The sequence below is a fragment of the Grus americana genome, chromosome 3, assembly GCF_028858705.1.
Source record: "Grus americana isolate bGruAme1 chromosome 3, bGruAme1.mat, whole genome shotgun sequence".
NCBI classification, from domain to species: Eukaryota; Metazoa; Chordata; class Aves; order Gruiformes; family Gruidae; genus Grus; species Grus americana.
Genome location: NC_072854.1, coordinates 67,411,097 through 67,432,351, shown reverse-complemented (window position 1 = coordinate 67,432,351; position 21,255 = coordinate 67,411,097). Strand labels below are relative to the sequence as shown.

The 21,255-nt window shown below is 41.4% G+C and overlaps 1 protein-coding gene across 6 annotated transcripts in view; it reads left to right on the top strand.

The window, feature by feature from the left end:
- TULP4 (TUB like protein 4) overlaps positions 1-21,255 on the top strand; it is a 176,639-nt gene that overhangs the window by 118,620 nt on the left and 36,764 nt on the right. For all 6 annotated transcript variants that reach the window (XM_054819136.1, XM_054819130.1, XM_054819132.1 and 3 more), the window contains 2 exons: positions 17,491-17,671; positions 20,208-20,342. In XM_054819136.1, coding sequence (XP_054675111.1) covers positions 17,491-17,671; positions 20,208-20,342 — 316 coding nt within the window. The remainder of the gene's footprint in view (positions 1-17,490; positions 17,672-20,207; positions 20,343-21,255) is intronic.

Genomic DNA, 21,255 nt, shown 5'->3' with positions numbered 1-21,255 from the left:
TCTAGGCAAGAGACTATGCTCAGTTCAAACTAAAAATAGAAAATTGGAGGGGAAAGGACATCGTATATATTACACACAAATAAGCACATACGGAAATGGATACCCTTACTAGCTTATCTCCTTATCTAATTTCTCTCCTGATTTCTGTCTGTGCAAATGAGAACAAAATATTGTTCTAGTCTAGAGTAGCTTCAGCATCTTCCCTATTGCCTAATGTAATCTGTTTGTCTGTACAGTGAGTCAAAGATAAATGTCAAAATTTAAATTTATAATTCATACTATTCTTTTCGTCATCCCTCTGGCACCATGAAGATTGCTAATGAAAGTATTCCTGGAAAACATTACGCTCCATGGTCCCATGACCTTTAACACAATTAACTTGGAGAGTTAAATTTCCAAGGGGGATGTATTGTTAAGTATCAGTTTTCTATTGTCCTGATAAAAATTTGCTCAATACAGCCTGTCTGGTCATCTCATTCTTCAGTTCTCTTAACCTTCTCCCTCAGTCCTCTGCTGCATGCATCCTCCTCTTTTCTTCAAGACTCATTTTCCATCTTTTCTCCTGTCTGTTCAACACCAGTTGGCTATCACCTCTGTCACTCCTCACCATGGCTCTGTAGCAGCTCTGCAAGAGGAGAGTAATTTCCTACCACCATCTTTCTGTTGGAGGCAAGAAATGGTTGGAGCTACAGAGCGTGTATGGCCTCCAGTTTTATGTCCTTTCTGTGCTTGACGCGGGCTTCTAACTAAAGCACCTGAAGTAGTGGCTCATGCCACCTGTGGTTGAAACTCCGTGGTTAATGCTTCCCAAAGCCTTTCGAGAGCATAGAGATGGGATGAGAGCTGGAAAGATGGCCAGGGTACAGTCTTGCAGAAGATGAGCATATATATTTCTGTCTTTTAACTGATTTGGTACGTGCTTTGACCTGAGGAAGTTATTGGCTGATTTTATTAATACTAGATGCAACTGTGCTGCATTTTCTTTTAGGAAGAGAATGGTGTAATTATTCTTGTGGCTCTGTTGTTCTTAAGGATTTCTTGAGCTCTCCTTGTGTGTTGGGGACAAACTTACTGTGAGTCATAGGACAGTTGATACAATCTAGTTGACTGCAGCACTTTCTCAGTATATGTCGTCAGATGATGCGTCAGACCAGCACTGTTTAACATCTTTGTGACTGGCACTGTTTAACATCTTTGTCGGCAACGTGGAAAGTGGCATCAAGTGCACCCTCAGCAAGTTTGTCAATGACACCAAGCTGTGTGGTGCAGTCAACATGCTGGAGGGAAGGGATGCCACCCACAGGGACCTTGATGGGCTTGAGAGGTGGACCTGTGCGAACTGCATGAAGTTCAACAAGGCCAAGTGCAAGGTCCTGCGCATGGGTCAGGGCAATCCCAAGCACGACTATAGGCTGGGCAGGACTTGGGAGTGTTGGATGAGAAGTTTAACATGAGCCAGCAATGTGCACTTGCAGTCCAGAAAGCCAACCATAGCCTGGGCTGCATCAAAACAAGCGTGACCAGCAGGTCGAGGGGGGTGATTCTCCCCCTCTACTTTGCTCTGGTGAGACCCCACCTGGAGTACTGCGTCCAGCTCTGGGACCCCCAACATAAGGACATGGATCTGTTGGAGCAAGTCCAGAGGAGGGCCACGAATATGATCAGAGGGCTGGAGCACCTCTCCCATGAGGACAGGCTGAGAGAGCTGGGGTTGTTCAGCCTGGAGAAGAGAAGGCTCCAGGGAGACCTTATTGCAGCCTGCCAGTACCTGAAAGGGGCCTACAGGAAAGGTGAGAGGGACTGTTTACAGTGGCATGTAGTGATAGGACAAGGGCTTTAAGCTGAAGGAGGGTCGATTTAGATTAGATGTTAGGAAGAAATTCTTTACTGTGAGAGTGGTGAGGCACTGGAACAGGTTGCCCAGAGAAGCTGTGGATGCCCCCTTCCCTGGCAGGGTTCAAGGCCAGGTTGGATGGGGCTTTGGGCAACCTGATCTAGTGGAGGGTGTCCCTGCCCATGGGCAGGGGGGTTGGAACTGGATGGTCTTTAAGGTCCCTTCCAACCCAAACCATTCTATGATCATCTCATGAAAGTCATTGGCAGATTTTTACTATGGTTCACACCCACGTCTTGAGTCTGGACGTGGAGCTATGGGCTTCTTCAGCTAATTCAATACATAGGCCTTTTGACTGTCATTCTGCATTTGTATTGCAGAGAACTAGAAGTTAATTTTTTCTTCCATTGTGTTTCTGTAGACCTCATTTAGTTGTTTCCTGCTCTTGTACACTATAACCAGAGCACATGTCTGGCCAAGGCACAGAGCCCCATTATACCAATGGCCTCTTGAGGATAATAAGCAAATACACACCATAGGAGGACTTTGCAGGACTGGGTCCTCTGTATCTCGAGCAGAGTGCCACACTTGAGTTAAATTCAGACAGATGGGATCGCTCAGGAGTGTAACCTTCCTTTCTCGTTTTTTAAATATTTTTTTCAAGGCTACAAGAGGCTGCAGTAGAGCCTACTTCCTCAGGGTCGTGTGGAGTAATTTCTGGTGAGAGGACTTATGTAGGGATGAAAAGTAAATTTGAAAAGAAAAGTAAATTTGAAATACTGGAGAATACCCTGCCTTGAGACAGTTCTGTGGTGTCGTACCACTCTTGTTTGCAAAGAGGGAGTGTACATACCAAGTAGATTGAATGACTTCCCAAGTGAGAAAAACTTGAATTTCTTCTGGCTCATCTAGCCAAAGGGTTTATTTATAATTATAGAAGCAAAGTCAATAAGTAATTGAGGATTTTTCCTAAGCCCACAAGTCATATAAAATATCTTTCCAGCACTTCATCTCCTCTGCTGTGTGCTTGCTCAGCACCTAGTGACGTTTTCCTATCAATTTCTGCTGCCCTCAGGCCATCCTCTCCCTCTCTTTCTCCTAGATTTTACCTATTAAAGAGGTTTATCTCTGTTCATGATGTGAGAAAGGCAGTGTCAGAGAACTGAACGAGAACTGTAGAGGGGTCTGATTATCCTCGTTTATAGCAATATAGTGTAATTCCCTGGACTTCACTAGGGTTGTTTCTGTTGCTGCTTCTGCGTGTGAGAAGGTAATCAGAAGGAAATCACTCTCCAGTAGAGGGAAGCCGTGATGAAAATGAATGAATATATTTTAATTCCTGATTATCCCAAGAGGTGCTATTAATCTATATATTTATTCCCTGCATCTCAGCTGGTGTAAATTATTAGACTTTTTTGACAGCTGTAAGAGCCCATTCCTGTTTTCCCCCCATCCTCTTTCCTGTTGTAAGCTTTTATTTGTGAAAATTCAGGGACTGACCAGGATTGTCTTTGGCCAGGACATGACAGACAAGAGGTACGTGTGAACTTTGCCAGCACACTTCCTCCTGTTGACTTTGAAAATAGGTATACAAGCAGTTAGCTGATTTGATTTGCAACCTAGTGGGTACAACATTAACTATTGTATGTGGTCCCATCACAACACAACATGCGTTAGTACTAAGAATGTGTAAGTACAGGCCCCAAGTTTCAGCCTGTTCTGTGTCCGATCATACAAAATTCTGCTCTTGGTGGAAGAAAAAAGCACAGTGTTAGGAACAGATACCATGTGCACCGCACGGTCTTTGGAGACACTGGAAGAAAACCTGAGAGACCAGTAGCAGATGAAACCGATTTGTCTCAAAACACAGAGTGGGTGCAGGAGGTCTGTATGTTGGGTTTTTTAAAATCTTTTCTAGTTTGCAGTAGCTATGCAGGAAGACAATTTCTACGCTGTTAGCTCCCGGTGCTCGCCATCCCTACTCCCATAGCAACCACAGATGCTTTAGCATCTTTTTTCCCTGACAGGCACGATGCAGGGGCAGGCTTCACCTCCTTCACCCTGCCTGCAGTGCTTCAGGATGGAGCCCAGGATGCAGAAAGGAGCTTCACATGAAGGAGGGGATGCGTGCTACCTTTTGGGTCCAGCAGAGTAGTCGGGAGGGATCTGTGTGCTAATAAAGCATTTGGTGTCTTACATGTCCCTGAAAGGATTGGCGCTGTGTTGTGCCAAGTGGCTGCCGTGAGGTAGGAGCTACGGCACAATTCTCACGAGGAGGTAGGACCTAATTAACAAGAAGCACTGTCAAATGGTTACTGGTGGCACCAGGCATTTCATGAACTTGGCTCTCAGGCTCCTTTGTTTTGGTGTGGCTTTGGTCCCCGGCATATTTATTTAACTAATAAATCCATTAAAGTATAGTCTGCTTTTCGATCGTCCCATTTTTATCTGTGGACTATGATTTGCAGTTGCTACCACCTTTTCAGGGAAATAGTTGTTTTAAACAACTGCTAAGGTGAAAGTAGGGATACCTAGAAGCTAGCCTTACCTAGCTTCCAGAACATGTCTTAGAAATAAGGAATTTATAAGTCTTTGAAAATGTTGCATCTGTTTGGGCCATGCTGTCATCTTCTCACGTCTTTTTTTCCCTGCTGCTCTGGAATGAGGAGTTTGTGCTTCTGTTTACTCTACCATTATGGTTTTAATCAGGTGCTGTAGTGCACATCTGATTCAGGCAGTCCTTGCTATTGCAGGAGTCGCTCTGATCAAGTTTAATTATGCTCAGACATCTAGCCGTGTGGTGGAAAAAACCTCTTGAAAACAGCCTTCTAATGAGTTGACAGAATGATGAAAGGGAGCTACAAACTGGCAACTGGGGCAGTATAGGGAAGGCAAATATTTACTTTAATTATTATGAATGAAGGGAAGGAAGGACAAAATGAGAAAAATTACAGTCTGTAAAATTTGAAAGTGTAAGCAATTATTTTGGTCTTTATTAGAACACTTCTTGTTCCTGTTAAGGATCTTTAGAGGTTCATGTGAAGGGGCCTTTAAAATGCCAGGGAATTTCTGTATTTTTGTGTCTTAACATGTAAAAATGCATCTTTTCCCCATCAATTCTGGGTGCAGAGACTATCAAATGACCTTACATCGATGTTTACAATGACTAGGGCCACTCAGAATTGCACTGTAAGATACAGTCTTTGAGGAAGAACTGAAAGATTTATTTTCATTGATGGATGAATTACTCAGATTACTGGGAAAAATGGCTAGAGGCTTTTTATAGCATTGAAGAAGTGTCATTAATTAACTAGGCAGTTTATTCAAGCCACAAGGACTCCAGACAATGGTTAAATCGCATATAAGGGGTTTAACTTTGCATGCTGCGTAATCGAGCAGTACCATTAAAATGCAAAAAGGGGACAGAGGGAGGAGACTTCATTTGTCTTTTAAGATAAATCCACATGTTATATAAAACAAACAGATAAACAACACCCACCACAGCTTAACTGTCTTTAATGTTTTGGACTATTTTTAGAAACATTTCAACTTTTGTGGCAGACTTGCTATTAAAATTAATGATTTCTGCTCACTTGTGCTGAGGGTTCTGTGAATGTTTACTATCCTGTCGCATCCTTTTATAGACAAAATATGTGAGGTTTTTATATATACTTAAAATATTTAAATCTTTTTGTGGAGATTTTGTATTCTTGTTTTATATACTTATACATGCTGGAAGCCAGTAACACTTTGTTTTTGTTCTTTGCTTGGTGACTTGATTTTTATGATGCCACATAATAGTGACAGACAGATTTTGTGTGAAAAAGTAATGTGAATTTTAAATGCTAGTTAGCCTTTCTTTCTCCCGTGTATTTTTATTAGGCTGTTTTAAAGCTGCATTATGCAGCTATTTCCAAAATAATAGATTTCTTTCTTTTTTCTTTTTTTTCTTTTTTCCTGATGTCTATGCATAGTTTTATTAGCATTGTCTTTCCGTTGCCTTTTTATCTTAAGTAGGTTTTCATGCATCATTCTGTTGAGAATACGGCTTCCAAAAAGAAGGAAGGAAGAATCAAATAGCTTGATACATTGTGCTCTCCTTTTCTCCCTAGCAATGAGCAGCTACACCATGGGTTTCAGTGCTCAGCTGAGGACTTTATAGGCTTTTCCTTGAGTTTTGGGGAGGGTGGAGAACAAGGATGTTCTCCCTGGAGTCTCTAAGGTTCATCCACAGCTTCAGGAGCTGTGGCATCTCTCTGTGGGTTTATTCCAGGCAAGGATTTTCCTGCCAGAAGCCCTAGTCAGTACTTCACAGTTACTGAGCGGGTGATTGAAGGAGCAGAGCAACAAGGTGATGCTTCAATGTGCTTTCGTCTTCCCACTCGCTTCATCTGTGCCTCGCCAAATCTTTCCCTTGATGCTCTTCATCCAGCCTGTAGTGGCAAGACACTGAGAGAGCTGACGAGATGGTGCTATTTGTTCTAGTCATGAGGGCGGTAACATGGGGGATGTTTATGTGCTGACAACATCATGGCTCATGTTTTCTCAGTAGCTCAGTAGCTCCTGCAGTGTTTCATGTCAACACTGTTTCAGATGACTCTTGCAAATAATTTTTTCCCTTAATGACTCTGTCTGAAAGGAGGAATACAACTGTTTTAATGTTTTGCTCATCCTTGTAGACAAGGTATTTGATGTTTGTTACTGCAAAAAATGAATGGCTGAGTGGATTTCTGCATCTTCTTGGTTACACAGTGTACTAGGATGTGCAGATCACCCTCAACAGTGTGTCTTGTAACTCTTTACCTTGATCCGACATGAAACTCGCTGTGGTGGGTTGAGCCTGGCTGGGGGCCAGGTGCCCACCAGAGCCGCTCTCTCACTCCCCTCATTCACCAAACAGGGGAGAAAAGGCATAACGAAATGCTTGTGGGTCGAGATAAGGACAGGGAGAGATCACTCACTAATTATCGTCACGAGCAAAACAGACCAAACTTAGAGAGGGAATTCATCTAATTTATTACTAGGCAAAACAGAGTAGAGGAATGAGAAAATAAAATCAACTCTTAAAACACTTCCCCCCACCCCTCCCATCTTCCCGGGCTCAACTTCACTCCCGGCTTCAACCTTCCCCCCCTCAGCGGCACAGGGAGACGGGGAGTGGGGGTTACGGTCAGTTCATCTCACGGTGTTTCTGCCGCTTCTTCCTCCTCAGGGGGAGGACTCCTCTCATCGTTCCCCTGCTCCAGCATGGAGTCCCTCTCATGGGGTGCAGACCTTCAGGAGCAAACTGCTCCAGCGTGGGGTCCCCCACGGGGTCACAAGTCCTGCCAGCAAACCTTCTCTGGCGTGGGCTCCCCTCTTCACGGGTCCACCGGTCCGGCCTGGAACTTGCTCCAGCGTGGGCTTCCCACGGGCCACAGCCTCCTTCAGGTGCCTCCACCTGCTCCGGCGTGGGGTCCTCCACGGGCTGCAGGTGGAATCTCTACACCCCCTCATCCTTCCTCCATGGGCTGCAGGGGGACGGCCTGCTTCACCATGGCCTTCACCAGGGGCTGCAGGGGGATCTCTGCTCCGGCGCCTGGAGCTCCTCCTCCCCCTCCATCTGCACTGACCTTGGTGTCTGCAGAGTTTCTTACATCTTCTCACTCCTCTCTCTGGCTGCAAAAACTCTCTCCCTCTAAGTATTTTTCTTCTTCTTAAATATGTTATCACAGAGGCGCTGACTGGCTTGGCCTTGGCCAGCGGCGGGCCCGTCTTGGAGCCGGCTGGCATTGGCTCTATCAGACACAGGGGGAGCTTCTAGCAGCTTCTCACAGAAGCCACCCCTGTAGCCCCCCCGCTACCAAAACCTTGCCACTCAAACCCAACACACTCGGATAGGGCACAATATTCTTATTTTAGTTGACCAGAATCTGGGGTTTGTTAAGCTCTGTGTACTCTACCACATCTTCCCCTCCCTTGGGAAAGGAAGGATGTCAATGGCAGTGACAAACCAGAGGTGAAGGGAGAGCTGAAGACTTGTTGTGCTATTCAGTTAATGTGTCCACTTAGCATTTTTATACCCGGTACTGTTTTACATTTTTGGACCATCAGTGTTTGATTCAGCAAAGTAAAGATGAGCGTGAAAAGAAACATGACCGGTCTCTGTGTGGGAAGTGCCAGGAAAAAAGTCATTTGCCTCTCCTTTCACCTTGCTGACACTTGTACAGAAAGATATGCTCATATAGCCTGAAGTCTTTAGTTCTTTGGGACAGGGAGTACTTATTTGAAACTGTGTTTCTGCAAAGCACTGTGTTATGCTTCAGCTGTAGGGGCAAATAGTAAAAACGAGGATTTGCAGTGAACCTGTGCAAAGTAGCAGCACATACGCTACTTTTTAGGCAGTTGAGGGGAAAAATGGCACCTTTTGCAAGAAGTTGCTCTATTTCTAAGGAGAAGTCATATGTAAAGTAGGAAAATTGCTTTAATTTGTTCATTCAGATTGTGAGTTGGTCAGGAGGGGGCATGTGAGTGGAAGTGTAATTCTTACAGAGCAAAAACTCTCCAAACTATGAGAGGTTTACAGCTTTTTTCAGAAACAGTCTGTGTTATTCCATTGCCAGAGCCACTTGGCTAAGAACGCTTTGACCGCAGGACCCCTTTGGTTCATCCAGAGCTTTGTGGTCTTTTCAGTTCAGAAGAAATGTAGCTGCCAGAGTGGTTAATGTAAACTTTATTACGACTGGGACTTCATCCATCGATTTTTTGGAACTTAGTAAGACCACCAAGAGCCCAATGGGGTCTTGAACTTGGGTCAGATGTGTTCAAGCCTGTGAATAGTCTGAAACCTTGGTGCAGGGAAGGAGGATTAGAGTGATTGCATCTGGAGGAGGAGATTTGTGGATTTCTCCACTAGGTCTGGTTGGGGAAAGCAAGACCAAGTTTCATAGTAAACTGGAGATGAAAGGTGGTATTTTTGGAAAGTGATATCACATGGTCTTTTCATTGATTTGACAAAAAGAGAGTGTGTGCCAATGGAAAGTGGGAGCAGTATCTCTTTATTCTCCAAAACCTTTCCCATCAGTGTTTCATCCTGTGTGGATTCAACTTGAGCTCTCTGCTCTTTGTTCAGGAGCCAGTTTCTTGTCTGTGTTCAGACACTGAGGGATTGTTGGCGACTGCATCAGCTGAATAGGGATTAATCCTTCCCTGCTTTCCTCGCTTTTAGGAGGGTAGTCATTCTTCTTCAGCGCCTCATTTTGGTAACAGTTTATTACTCAGCCTATCTCCATGTTGACTCGGTTATACTTGACCTTACTCATTCTACGTATTTCCTGACCACACTGAGAGTGACTCTCTGCCAGCACCCAAGACCTAGAAGGAGAATGCAGAAGTTGAGGGGCTGGCTTCCATTAGCATATAGCTTAACCCAAGGTCTTCTTGGGTTTGTATTATGAAATTCAAAACAGCAAGGATGTTGCTTCTAAACTGCTTTGTATTGCATTTTCACTGGTTGAGTGTGCGATCCTTGTTGCTAAGTAATACCATTTTCAATTAGGGAAAAAAACAAACCACAAAACCCCAGCAGAAACTCTCGGACTTCTAAAAACTCTGAAGGAAATTTTAGCTTCAGCAGTCAACATATCTGGCAGGAAATAACTAAAGCCTGCCTTGGGAACAATGCAGGAGACTGCCAAGTATATCAGTTGACTTTTTTGTATGATTGAGTGGTTGTTGGTAAAACTAACGGCATTTTCCCACCTAACAGTACCAAAGAGTTGTTTTTGTTGCTATATATAATTGGATATATGTGAAGAATGTGTTTTTGTAGACCTGTGTGCACTTTCCTGGCAGAGTTTAATGAGAAATCAGAAAATGGTGCTGCTTGAAAAGCGTTCCAGAGTACTTCTGCTGTGGGAGCTCAGTGGTCCAGGCTCGGAGTCCTGTCCATGTTGAAAGCTACAGAAGATGTTCTGCAGAAGGTGTTCCAGCTGCTGGCTTTTTGTTCATTTTGCATACTACTTTGAATGTGGTTTGAAACCTGACACAAGTTTAAAAAAAACACACAACTCTTTTCCACGTCTAACGTAAACTGAGGCATATTGTTAATTCAGTAAACATTATATAGAAGGGCAACTGTTTTCACTTAAAAATCTAATTGTTATAGGATGCTTTCTTGAAAAATGTCTCAAAAGTAAAGAAAGAATATAGAAATGTCTGTCCCTGGAAATACACAAGTCAGAATTAGTCCAGGTATAATTTCAGGAGCATATAATAATCAGTCTTTCTGTGACTTACCAGAATGCTTTCAAATTACATTATCTTTGCCTGGACGATTGCTTCCATCCCCACATGTCCAGAGTAGTTGTATAGCTTGAAATTCTGGTTTTGAGACTACTTACATTTTTGACTCCTGAAACGGCGTGCAAGGCTGCATCTCATTTACAGCAATTCAGCTATGTTATCCTATTTTAGAGAGAAAGTCAGTGTGGTTTGAATCCCCAGGTTTTAGTATTTCAGGATTTATTGAATGGATTTGTCACCAAGATCTCCAGTGTATTTACTTTGTTTTCTCATCTGAGGGCTTCATAATAGTTATGTAGACCCTATGGACTTTGTAAGAGAGAGAAGGAACAAGCCTGAAGTAGGCAACTAAACCAGTGCTTTTGAAAGCATTAATGGTCTCCAGTGAGAATTTCACTGCTCTGTGTGTGTGCAGTTAGCTGGATGATCTCGTGGTGTATCATCCATGTGTGGGGCTGCTAACTCCTCATGTCCGAAGGAAACAAAAATTCTTCTCAGTTTTTTCAGACATAAAGGCACTCAAAGAAAAAAAACTAGTGCTTTCCCCCCGAGCTTGTGTGTGAATTGTGGTGATGTCTCATTTTGTGTCAGTTCAAGAAATCATTTTGCAGTGGTTGAATTTTTAATGGAAATAAAAAGTATTCAGCAAGAGAGCAGCTGTCTCCCTTTCTCTGGTTCTCTCTCTCTCTCTGCATTTTGAGGTAAAAAGGAAAGCCAGAAATACCACACTGAGAAAAAAGAAACTTTTACTTCTTAATGTATGCTAAGACGTGGCTGCTGCACTGTCTCCTGCTTTCTGATGGAGAAACAGTAAACAAGAAGAGCACAAGGAAAGCAAATTCTAATACCACAGCTAAATGGACTGCAAAATGTTCTAATCAGCCTTTGCAAGACTGACATTTTTTTGTTCAGCTAATGAATGAAAATATTTAAAGGTAATAATTTTCCAAGTATTTCCTATGTTACTAAGCCTACCTGCATAAATAAAAGTTTGATCTATCATTTTGTATATTAATCAGTTTGTAGTTCAGTTAATTTTGGATCAGCAAAATAGATTTATCTCTATTATTATGATGGCATTATGGTGACAACTGTGAAGTTGTTCCTGTCATGACTGCTAATGTTTGTCCAGATGGGTAAATCAGGGCAAACAGAACTAATGCAGCTTCCTTGAACTGCCCAGCAGCTTCTGACAATGCAAACGCGGTTGGCCTTATTAGCATTTTTTCAGAATGTCATTTCTGAGGTGCAGTGCTAACTTTTTCCTTTGGAGGGAGATGAGGCAGGAGGCTGAAGGAAAATGCGTAAAGACAGGTCTCAACTTTGAAAAGGGGAATGTCAGTGAACCAGAACGTTGGACGAGGCGGCTGCAGATGCAGCTGCAGAGGCACGCAGGGTAAGCTGTCAGTGGCAGCCTTCATACTGCCTGGTACAACAACAGCAAGGTTTCAGCAGACGTGTGTGCCACACGGAAAAGGTACCACGAAGCAAAGAGCAAAACAAAATGCTGAAAGAGCAATGTTTGCAAAGTGGGTAGAGGAATCCTTCAAACTTTGGAAGTACATCCCTGGAGAATGTTAAAAACCAAAAGCGTAAGTTTTTGTGAGATCATTCATGGTTTTCTGCCCTGGGCTACTACTTCACTGTTAAGAGACTCCTCACTGAGTCTGAGGAAATTAAAAGGGGATACTGCAAGAGATTAGTTTGAAATGCAGCAAGTCCCTCTGTCCAACTGGCACATGCAAAAATTATGAAGGATCTTGCACGCGAACTAATTTAGCTGCTAGCAGAAATAATCACGTCTCTGTCCTGAGGCTTGAAGGGCAGTACTATTTTTCTGCAATACATTTAGAAAAGGATTTAGGAATATTCAAGAAATGTGCAAATAACATTTACATCTGCACCTTGCAACTGTTTAAAGCAAAAATTGAACTTGGAATCACAAAACACCTGCAAACTGGTCTGAAAAGACCTAGGTACGATGTTTCTTCCAGAGGGAGATCATGACTCACTAGTCCCTCAGGTATCTTTGCATGTGTCATTGAAAGTGATTTTTTTTTAGTTTAAAATACTTACTGCTGTTTAAAATAGTTACTATTGTGAGATAGTAACATTTACAGGCTACATACAGTTATTTGCATGACTTAGGGCTGTAGAAGGCCTGAGTATTTCATGTCCAGTAGAGCTCAGTTTCAGGGACTGGTCCAGTAAGCAACTTCTATGACACCTTTAACCCTTTGCCTTTCTAGTGTGATCAGTCACTTCCTGGAAAAACTTTGTGTGGTCACTGTGTCCTTCCACCTGCCACCTATCCTATGGGAGAAGGAGGAGATATAACGCAAAAAATTGCTCAGTGGAGTTACTGGCAACAGCTCAGGGAAGATTAAGCACCTGAGGTTTCATGACAGATGACATTAATTTTCAGAACATTTCAGTGTATCCAGGAATTTAAATGCAATCTGTTAATGCACCTTACATAGTCCTACAAGGCAAGTTCTGACTTCCTGTGAAAATTCTGGGTTTTAAATAAATTATACTAGGATGGGGTTTACTAGATTGATTTTCAATGCTGTTTTAATTAGCAGAGTCTGTGAGTTGTTTTACTTCCCTCAGTTGTCAGATGTACATTCTTTGTAAAAAGAGGTTGTTTTAAAAATCCTGGGCCAACAGGAGTAAAGCAAATGTTCCTTTTCCAGCCTTCTAGCATCACATTAGAAGTGCTGTCCTGAAGTAGCTTCCAATGGCTTTATAGTTCTTCCAGTAGCTATAGCAAGTCCAGCTTCTAATACCTCAACTTGAGCTTCAGTCAAAGGTTTTTGCCCTGATACAGAATGACAGCCCATGTTCCGAAAATACATTGATCAGATTTTCTGTGAGTTTTGTTTAACCAGCAACATTAGAAACCTTCAGTGTTAGTACTAAATGTCATGAAGGGAGCATCATATTTAATCAATACTTTTCTGTAAAAGTATTGACCGTTCAGTTTGTACAACCAAAACCTGAAATTGGAAATAATTCTGGGTTTACACCTCATATATACATCAAGTTATTGAATACATTATTGCTGGGATTGGATTATCCTCGGTTACTATAAAAATCAAAGTGGCTGTAATTCTGGAAAGCTTCTTTGACAATGAGGACAGGCAAAGGTGCAGGAATGGACAGTGGCTAGGTTCCCTGCAGATGTGAATCAGCACAGCTTCACTTAAGTCTATAAATCATAACAATTTCATTTTCTCAGCTACTGTATATAATCAGTTATGGTGAGATGGCAGGATCTCCTCCTTTCCTGCTGGGCTAGTATATTCAAATTAGCATAAGGCTTGAACATTCTTACTGTTGATGAGTTCAATTTACTTACATTAAACCAAATTAAACAGCAAGAAAATGTGTTTTGTGCAAAACTAACATCACTGTTCGTAAATTATAGTTCTCTTACAAAGTAGTGGGCCTCCTGAGCTGGACCTTCAGTGCAGCGGGTCTTTGGTCACTCCATTGTAGCTCTGTTGATCTCGGTGCTGCCAAACCATTTTCTGCTAGTACTGTATCTGGTCCAGACACATTACGGCATCACTACGGACCTTACAGGAGTAGTGGCAGTTCAGCACAACAGATCAGCACATAGCAAAGTCACTGAACAGGTTCGAGTTGTTCCTCTTGGACTGAATTTTTTAGCTCTTGACTGTTCTGATATTCATCTCTGCATGAGACGAATGCTTCAGAGCAGAATACCCCATCTTTTGATTACCATGTCTTTTAGGAATTGGTGTATTTCAGACTGCTAATTGAAGAGTCTTTGAAATCTTGGGCAGTTAAGGGGATTGCAATCTTGAATGATAGTTTCATGGATAATAGTTTTAAAACTATTTTTAGTTGAAAAACCTTTAGATGAAAAACCTTTTTATTTACCAAAACTAGCTTCTAAAATTCGTCACAAGTTGCCACAGAGGTTTAGAGGTCTGCGGATTTCAGAGAAAGGTGTTTTTCCAGTATTTGGATTTGTTATAATAATTAGGAATCGCCACAAGCTTGGATTTCGTGAAGAACCCAGACACATATTTCAAGACTGAACCCAACTTTCAGCTCTTGATGCGTTTAGAAAACTGTGTGAATTATCCCAGTGCTCTTTATCACAGTTTTCCCTTCAAAGCATACAGCATCAGGGCACCGTTGAAGACTGCTCTGCATTTGTATGACCTTTAATCAGCCACAGTTTCACTATAGTGCAGGATTCATTACTTTTAATATGTTTTGTAAAGAAATAATGTATTTATGTTGTGTAACTGACTCACACTTTAAATGTATTGGGTATTTTAGGTATTTTATTATCATATAATGCCTAATTCTACAAATGCAATTCTACCAGTGGTAATGCATGTACAAACAGTTGAACAGTATGAAAGGAGAGGAGATGAGACAAGTGAAGAACAAGGGGCCAAAGAACCACTTCAGAATAAGTACTTGGGATTTTTTTTTAATTACTATTATTATCGTTTAGTTTTTGTATTGAAAGGTTAACAAACTGCAGTAACTAACTTGTTCATTACATTTTTCCAACATTCCCTCAGACCTTCTAGAAAAATATGAATTTACGCATCTGAAATACAACCTTTTAATTTCTCCATTGAATCCTTCAGGCGTACCCTGTGGCTCAACCTTTTTTCTGAAGGTCAAGAGAGTTTTATTCATCTGACATAAGTAACTTGAGCGTGGCATTTATAACTTGAGTAGTGTTATGGATGATAACACCATTAGACATTTTTACAGCTTCAGCAGGAGTTCAACCGGCAGGACTATCAGCGTGATAAATGCTTTCATCTTAAAGGTTGTATTACTACAATAACCCCGAAACTTAAAGCTGCTTCTTGAAACCTATAGCCTGGCTAAAGAGATGAAGAGTGCCCTCTGACATTTCTAGGTTGCTAAAGAGCTCTCTCAGGTTCCAGTGCAAGAATTAAGATGCCCACATGCAGCTGTTCTGATCGGAACTGGAAATTACTGTGGGACCTTGTAATTTTACATGAATTGGGGCAGTGCTGCTTGAAAGAATTAGCTTTAGATTGAGATGAGACTGAACTCCAGGTGACGAGTCCCAACATTTTATTCCTACCCAATTATAAAGTGTTTCTACAGGATTTTAGGAGGCAGAACTCTTATATTGCCATTTTCAGAAACAATAGAGAGTTTCACCTCCTCTCTCTGGGTGTTTTGCAGTTATAAAACTCCTAGGAGACTGGTAAAAAACTAATCTATAGAGTAGGTTGAAAGTGGTCTGAGAAGCTAGCAATGACAACCAGTAGGATTTTGGCTTGGTAGAAGTTTGTTTTGTAGAGATCTGAACGAGAATGGTTACGTTCTGAAAGCAGAGTGAAAATGGTTGTGCATTGATTACGCACGTAAAAACAGTTGACATAATGAACAGTGTGAAAGGAAATGGGATGGTACAAGTGGGAGAAGAGTAGAATAAAGGGCCAAAAGGGAAGGGAGTTGTGAGATGAACAAAGCTCGAGTTCTTGCTTTTATATCGAAGAATAGTAATCTGAAGCTTGTAGCAAACTTTCGCCACTGTTAACCAGCAGATGTTTAGCATAAAAATATTTGTAAAATATAGTGATTATAGTTAAGGAGGCCAGATACCGGTTTTTTCATTGCTTCTGTTAATGTGAAGTAGCTCCATTGATTTTCTTAAGATTTTAATGACTTCACTGCAGTTCCTCTGTTAAACTGCTATTCTAGTTTACAACCTTCTGTGTTTCTGATCATCACCTTGATCATAGAAAAATATCGAGTACTTCTTATCTTTGAAGCTATGCCTCCTTTCTGAAACTTTCGCAAGTGCAACCGTGACAATGGCTTCTTAGGTGAGCACTATTGTATAAGTGTGATATAATACACAGTTTGAATGCTGCAAGTCTGGCACGACATCTCAGAAGGAAGGTTAGAAAGGAAGACCTCTGACAACAGAGGTCAACAAGGGTGATTGGAGGCTTTGAACAACAACTGTACAGGGAGATTCTAAGTAGGCTATGATCCTTCAGCTTGGAAAAGAGATGACTAAGAGATTATATAATAGAGGCCTATAAAATTGTGACCAATGTAGAGAATGTAAGTAGGGAACAATTATTCTATATTTCTTTTAGTGTTAAGAGGTAAAGGTTTCAAATTATCAATATTCAAAGAAGAAGGAGTGTTTTTTTGCCTGAAAGTACATGACTGTGCATGGGAGGTGCCTTCTCAGTGCATCCTGTTCTCTTACTCTTCCCCAAACACTTGACCACTGTGAGAGATAAGATACAAGGCTAGATGAATTTTTGATCTGAGCATATAATTGTTAGAATCTTAAATTTACAAGCACCAGAAATAGTTGGTAGACTGAAGGACAAGTATGATATTTGCCCTTCCTTTCCTTTTAGCTTCATTTTTAATGCTGGCTAGTTTTCCAGTTGATGAGTGCCTTTGAACTTGCTTGAAAACATATTTACCTTGTATGGAATTACGTGGTAGCAGCAGCCTTGGCTAATGCATTTATCGTTTTGTGGATTAATCCTTGTTTCCTGATGTTTTTCTAAAATTCATCAAATATGCAAGATCTTAACTTGCTTAAAGCCTCAAGACAAAAAATAATTATGAAAGAGAAATTTTAGGTTCCAGTCAGCACACATTGGCTATGGAGTAGTTTAGGGGCAAGAAAAAAAACCTTGTGTTATCCATTTTGTATTTGAAATGGTGGGTAGAAGCTCCTCTTCATCTCTTCCTGAATGTGTAACATACTGCCTTCCTCTTGGGCTATAAATGATCTACTTCCAGTTGATTGATCATATTGTGTTTTGCCTCTGTTTTTGGAAGACATTCTCCCACCTTCTCTCAGCTCATCAACTGTCCTCCTCTATTCAGCTTTCTATTTCTCACAAGCTGTTTGAAATCTCTGCTAGGATCTCTTTTCTGTCAGCTGTGCCTTTTGATATTGTTATGACTGATGCATACAATGGTTTCTGCCAGAAATTTTAGAGGTTTCTGTATAATCCGAGAATATTGCAGAGTCTGTGGTAGCCATTCTGACAGCTCACTTTGGTGGTAGTAATGGCCTAGTTCAGATAAAGTGCAATGGCTCATATTAAACTGAACAAAATGCACCCCACCGTGAAGCATTACTTGCTCACAGATTTTAGGAACCCACCTCTAGACCCTGCTGTTTTGACTTCGTTCCTTATATACATATTCGGTTGTGGTGTCCTATGGTGGCACCATTTCACAGCCCTGACTGCTTTGCTTTCAATTAATTTCCAGCTTAGCTAGTTAATTACAAGATACCTTTGAAAGAGGGTCCAGTGGCTGATGTTTGATGGGACTGAGGGCTGTTCTGTTATTTTCAGGTACTGTTTGGCACTGCTGATGGACAGGTTATTGTCATGGACTGCCATGGCCGAATGCTGGCCCATGTGCTCCTTCACGAGTCAGATGGCATCCTCAGCATGTCCTGGAACTACCCCAGCTTCCTGGTGGAGGACAGCAGCGAGAGCGACACGGACTCCGATGACTATTCCCCACCGCAAGGTAGTTTTGTGTGCACATCCTTCTGTTTCAGCTTTGCAGGTGCTCATGAAGACATCTCGAATGCCAGGGAGTTGTCATGCTGTACTAAAACAGCAGGATGGCCACAGGTTCACGCTGATGGAGGCCAAAAGATGGTGTGTTCCTGTGGAGGTAGCATGGGGGATGGAGCAGAGGGCTGGTACAGGAGAGTTCCTTGCTCTCCCACCAGCCTCGCTGGCTGCGTTGCTTGCTGCAAGTCATACCTCATCTGTTTGCACAAATGAGATAATGCCACAAAGCTCAAAGTTTTCAGTGAGGGTGAGTGAAAAATGCTTGATGGGGACATATCAGGTTTCACTGATGAGCAGATGTGAGGTATTGCAATGGTTCACATGCATGGAGGTGGTCAGAGTGCAGTCACAGAAGTTAATGTGTTAATATATAGGTTCATGTGAAAATACACCAGTAGTAGACACTAGGAGAAAGTACTACATTTTTAATTTTAAAGAAATCCTATGAAACAGAGATCATGCTCATCGTTATAGTCCCATCCTTGATAGTCCTGACATAAAGAGCTCAATAAATTCCATAGAAGGATTGGAAATGAAAATATTTCTTGCAGTTACACAGAGTAGAAGAAGGGTGACTGGAGCTGTCGGAATTACTAATTGCCATGCTTCAGAGCACTTAGCAAGTTTGAGGGTCAGGAAGAAATCCTTCCCTCCCCTTAAGTATAAATATAACTCATTGGATGAAATGTTTTGGTTTTAAACTCTTTGGAAATGATCAGTAACCAGGACCTAGAAGGCCTCGGTATCCATGCACAGTCAGCCCCATCCTTCTTATTCAAGTCATGCTAATACTTCTTGTTAATGCTGCTGTTGACTAGTCTATAAGATCTAGGTAAGCTGTTTCTGTGTTCCTGTGTATAAAGTCTGAACTAAATGAAGAAGTAAATTAATATAACAGTGACTCTACAATGAAAAATTTAAATTAGCTAGAAAAAATAGCTAGAAATAATTCTGAATTTGCATCTCAGACCTGAACCCCTGAATTGAGAATTTTTGCAGTTTTAACTCTAATTTGGATTCAGACCGAAAATCTACCTTTTCCAGAATCATGTGTATATATGTCAATATAATAAGCATGTGTGTTTAACAAACAGTGTTAGAAGATAATGTGATTATCTGGTAAAATGTTAGCATCTTTTAAAACTGAGTTTTGTTTTGGCTTTCATGCCTCACTTTTGGTACTGGGTGAGATTTCTTACCTTAGAAGAACAGAAACAAACTTCAAATTTCCTAGCAAGCTTCTAAAGCAAGAAAAGGAACAAAATTATATTGGTTTTTCATTGCTTTTTTAAAATACTGTGGCTCCAGTTGGAAGATGGTGAAGATGCAGAGCACACAGATGAGAACTTAAGTGATCCAAATGCACTAGCTTTTTCTGAGTCAATCAGGGGGTGGGTGGACTTGTTACAAGCCTACAAGCCTATTTTAATGATTACCCAAACACGATGTGTTTTCTTTAGAGCAGATGCAGCATAAACCTCTCAAAGGTGACAAGCCTTTGACTCACACAGATGTGTAGGAAGGACTGGAAGTTCGATGGGTTTTTCTTACCAAATCATATACACACAGAGATGCTAATTACTAGATGTCTTTCTCCAAAGTGCTTATTGATCAGCTTTTTTACAAATTCAGGAAGCAATACCACTCTTAACTGGCTCTGCCATTTTTGTTGACTGCAAAGATGCTGGCTGGGCCTTGAGAGGCACTTTATCAGGGGCCAGTGGCATCTCCTGCCAGAACTGGTAATTAAAAAAGCGTTAAACAGCGAGTACTACAGATGGTGATATTGGTCATTAAGTATTTGAACAAGGGAATTTCAAAAACAAGCCCAGAGGAGCAGAGACTTTGCAGAAGTGGATTTTAAAGCCAAGTGTTCCATTTGGGCTCATCTATACCTTTAAGTGCATTGGATCCTGTTAGGCAGGATGGCAGGTAACTCTTCATGCTGCTGCCTAGCTCTTAACATTTAGAATGCAGTAATTTGTGAAAGGTCAGTATGTTCTCTTAGAAGTTCTTATAATCGAAGTGACTTCAGGAGGAGTCCCCAGCACTTGCCCAAGCAAAAAGTGTATCTAACAAATAGCTTTTCATGTGATTATATTTGGTTATTACACTGGTTTTGAACTTGGGTCCCAAGGAAGCCTTCCAAAGCGCTAGTTTTTGATTTGTGGACACTTTGGGGAGTTGACAATAGAGACAGATTGAAAACCACCACTGTATAACAAAACAGTATATCCATAAATCACTTTGGATATGCTACAGTAAAAATTCAAAAAGTAAAAACATTGGGGTTTCACAAAAGCAGTCAAACTAATTAGCTAAACCTACTTTGCTTTTGCCCATAGATGTCGCAGAAATCAGCAGATAGAGTTGAAGGCTTGGAACCACTCCTGATGGCGGTGGGCTGAAGTACAGTGTATTTCAGCCTGGATGTAATTACTTCTGGTTGTTTGCCTTTTGCTCACTCCAGAACCTTGTTTTTGCAGATGGACCAGCTGCGTATCCAGTCCCAGTGCAGAACACCAAGCCACTACTTACTGTCAGCTTCACGTCGGGAGACATCAGTTTAATGAACAATTATGACGACTTGTCTCCTACTATCATCCGCTCAGGGTTGAAAGGTACAAAAGGAAGCCATTTCACCTCCTTCCTATGCTCTGTTTTTCTTGTATTTTTGGTGATGTGTGTATAGGTTATGTTTTTGCGGTTGTCTCTCCTAACCCAGAAGCACTCGGCCACCGTTATTGCCATTTCCAGCAGTGACACCTGCTGGGGAACAGCAGCGCTTGGCTGATAGAGCTTTTGGGTTTGAAATATCTTTCAGTTTTTGAGATTGTGTTTTATGGCAGCGTTGTAGAGCAAACTGATCTATTCACAGTTCTTCAGCTGAATGTGCTAATCTGTTTATGTTTCTTTGTGTGAATGCCCCTGCTACGTAAGACTTCCTTTGCACTTTTAATACACACGGTGTCCTCCCATGCTTTTGGTAGCCAGGTACGAATAGCACTGCTGCTTTGAGTCCCACAAATTTGGAAACTTGCTAGAATTAGTATTTATCAAGAGGCAAGTTATTCTGAGAAAAGGAAAATTCCACTGATTAATTACTGTACATCTTGCTAAGTGATGTGCATGAATGTTTGCAAGATCAGTATACCATATAAAATCTTTAATTCACATTGAAGCGTTTACTGTTCTTACCTTGCAAAAAGTCCCTTACTTTGCCAGCACTCTCAGTACGATTTACAGTACTTTGCCTCGAGAGAAGTTTTATTTCACTACGGCACATAAGCACATATTTAAATGTCAGTTCCATTGATTCTTTTTCATCTCCATAGGTAAATTAGTTTTATATTAGATGGAAAAAAAAATATGTTAGAGCAGAATCTTAGATGTTGTGTAACAGTGGGATATTTTTGGTGAAAAGTTGCCCTAACACCAGCCCAATAGTTTTTGGGTGATTCACTGTGCAGGGTAGTCTTAAGAGGTTAAAAAATCATCTTTGAGGTTTCTTTTCCACTCCTGCTTCCATCTGTG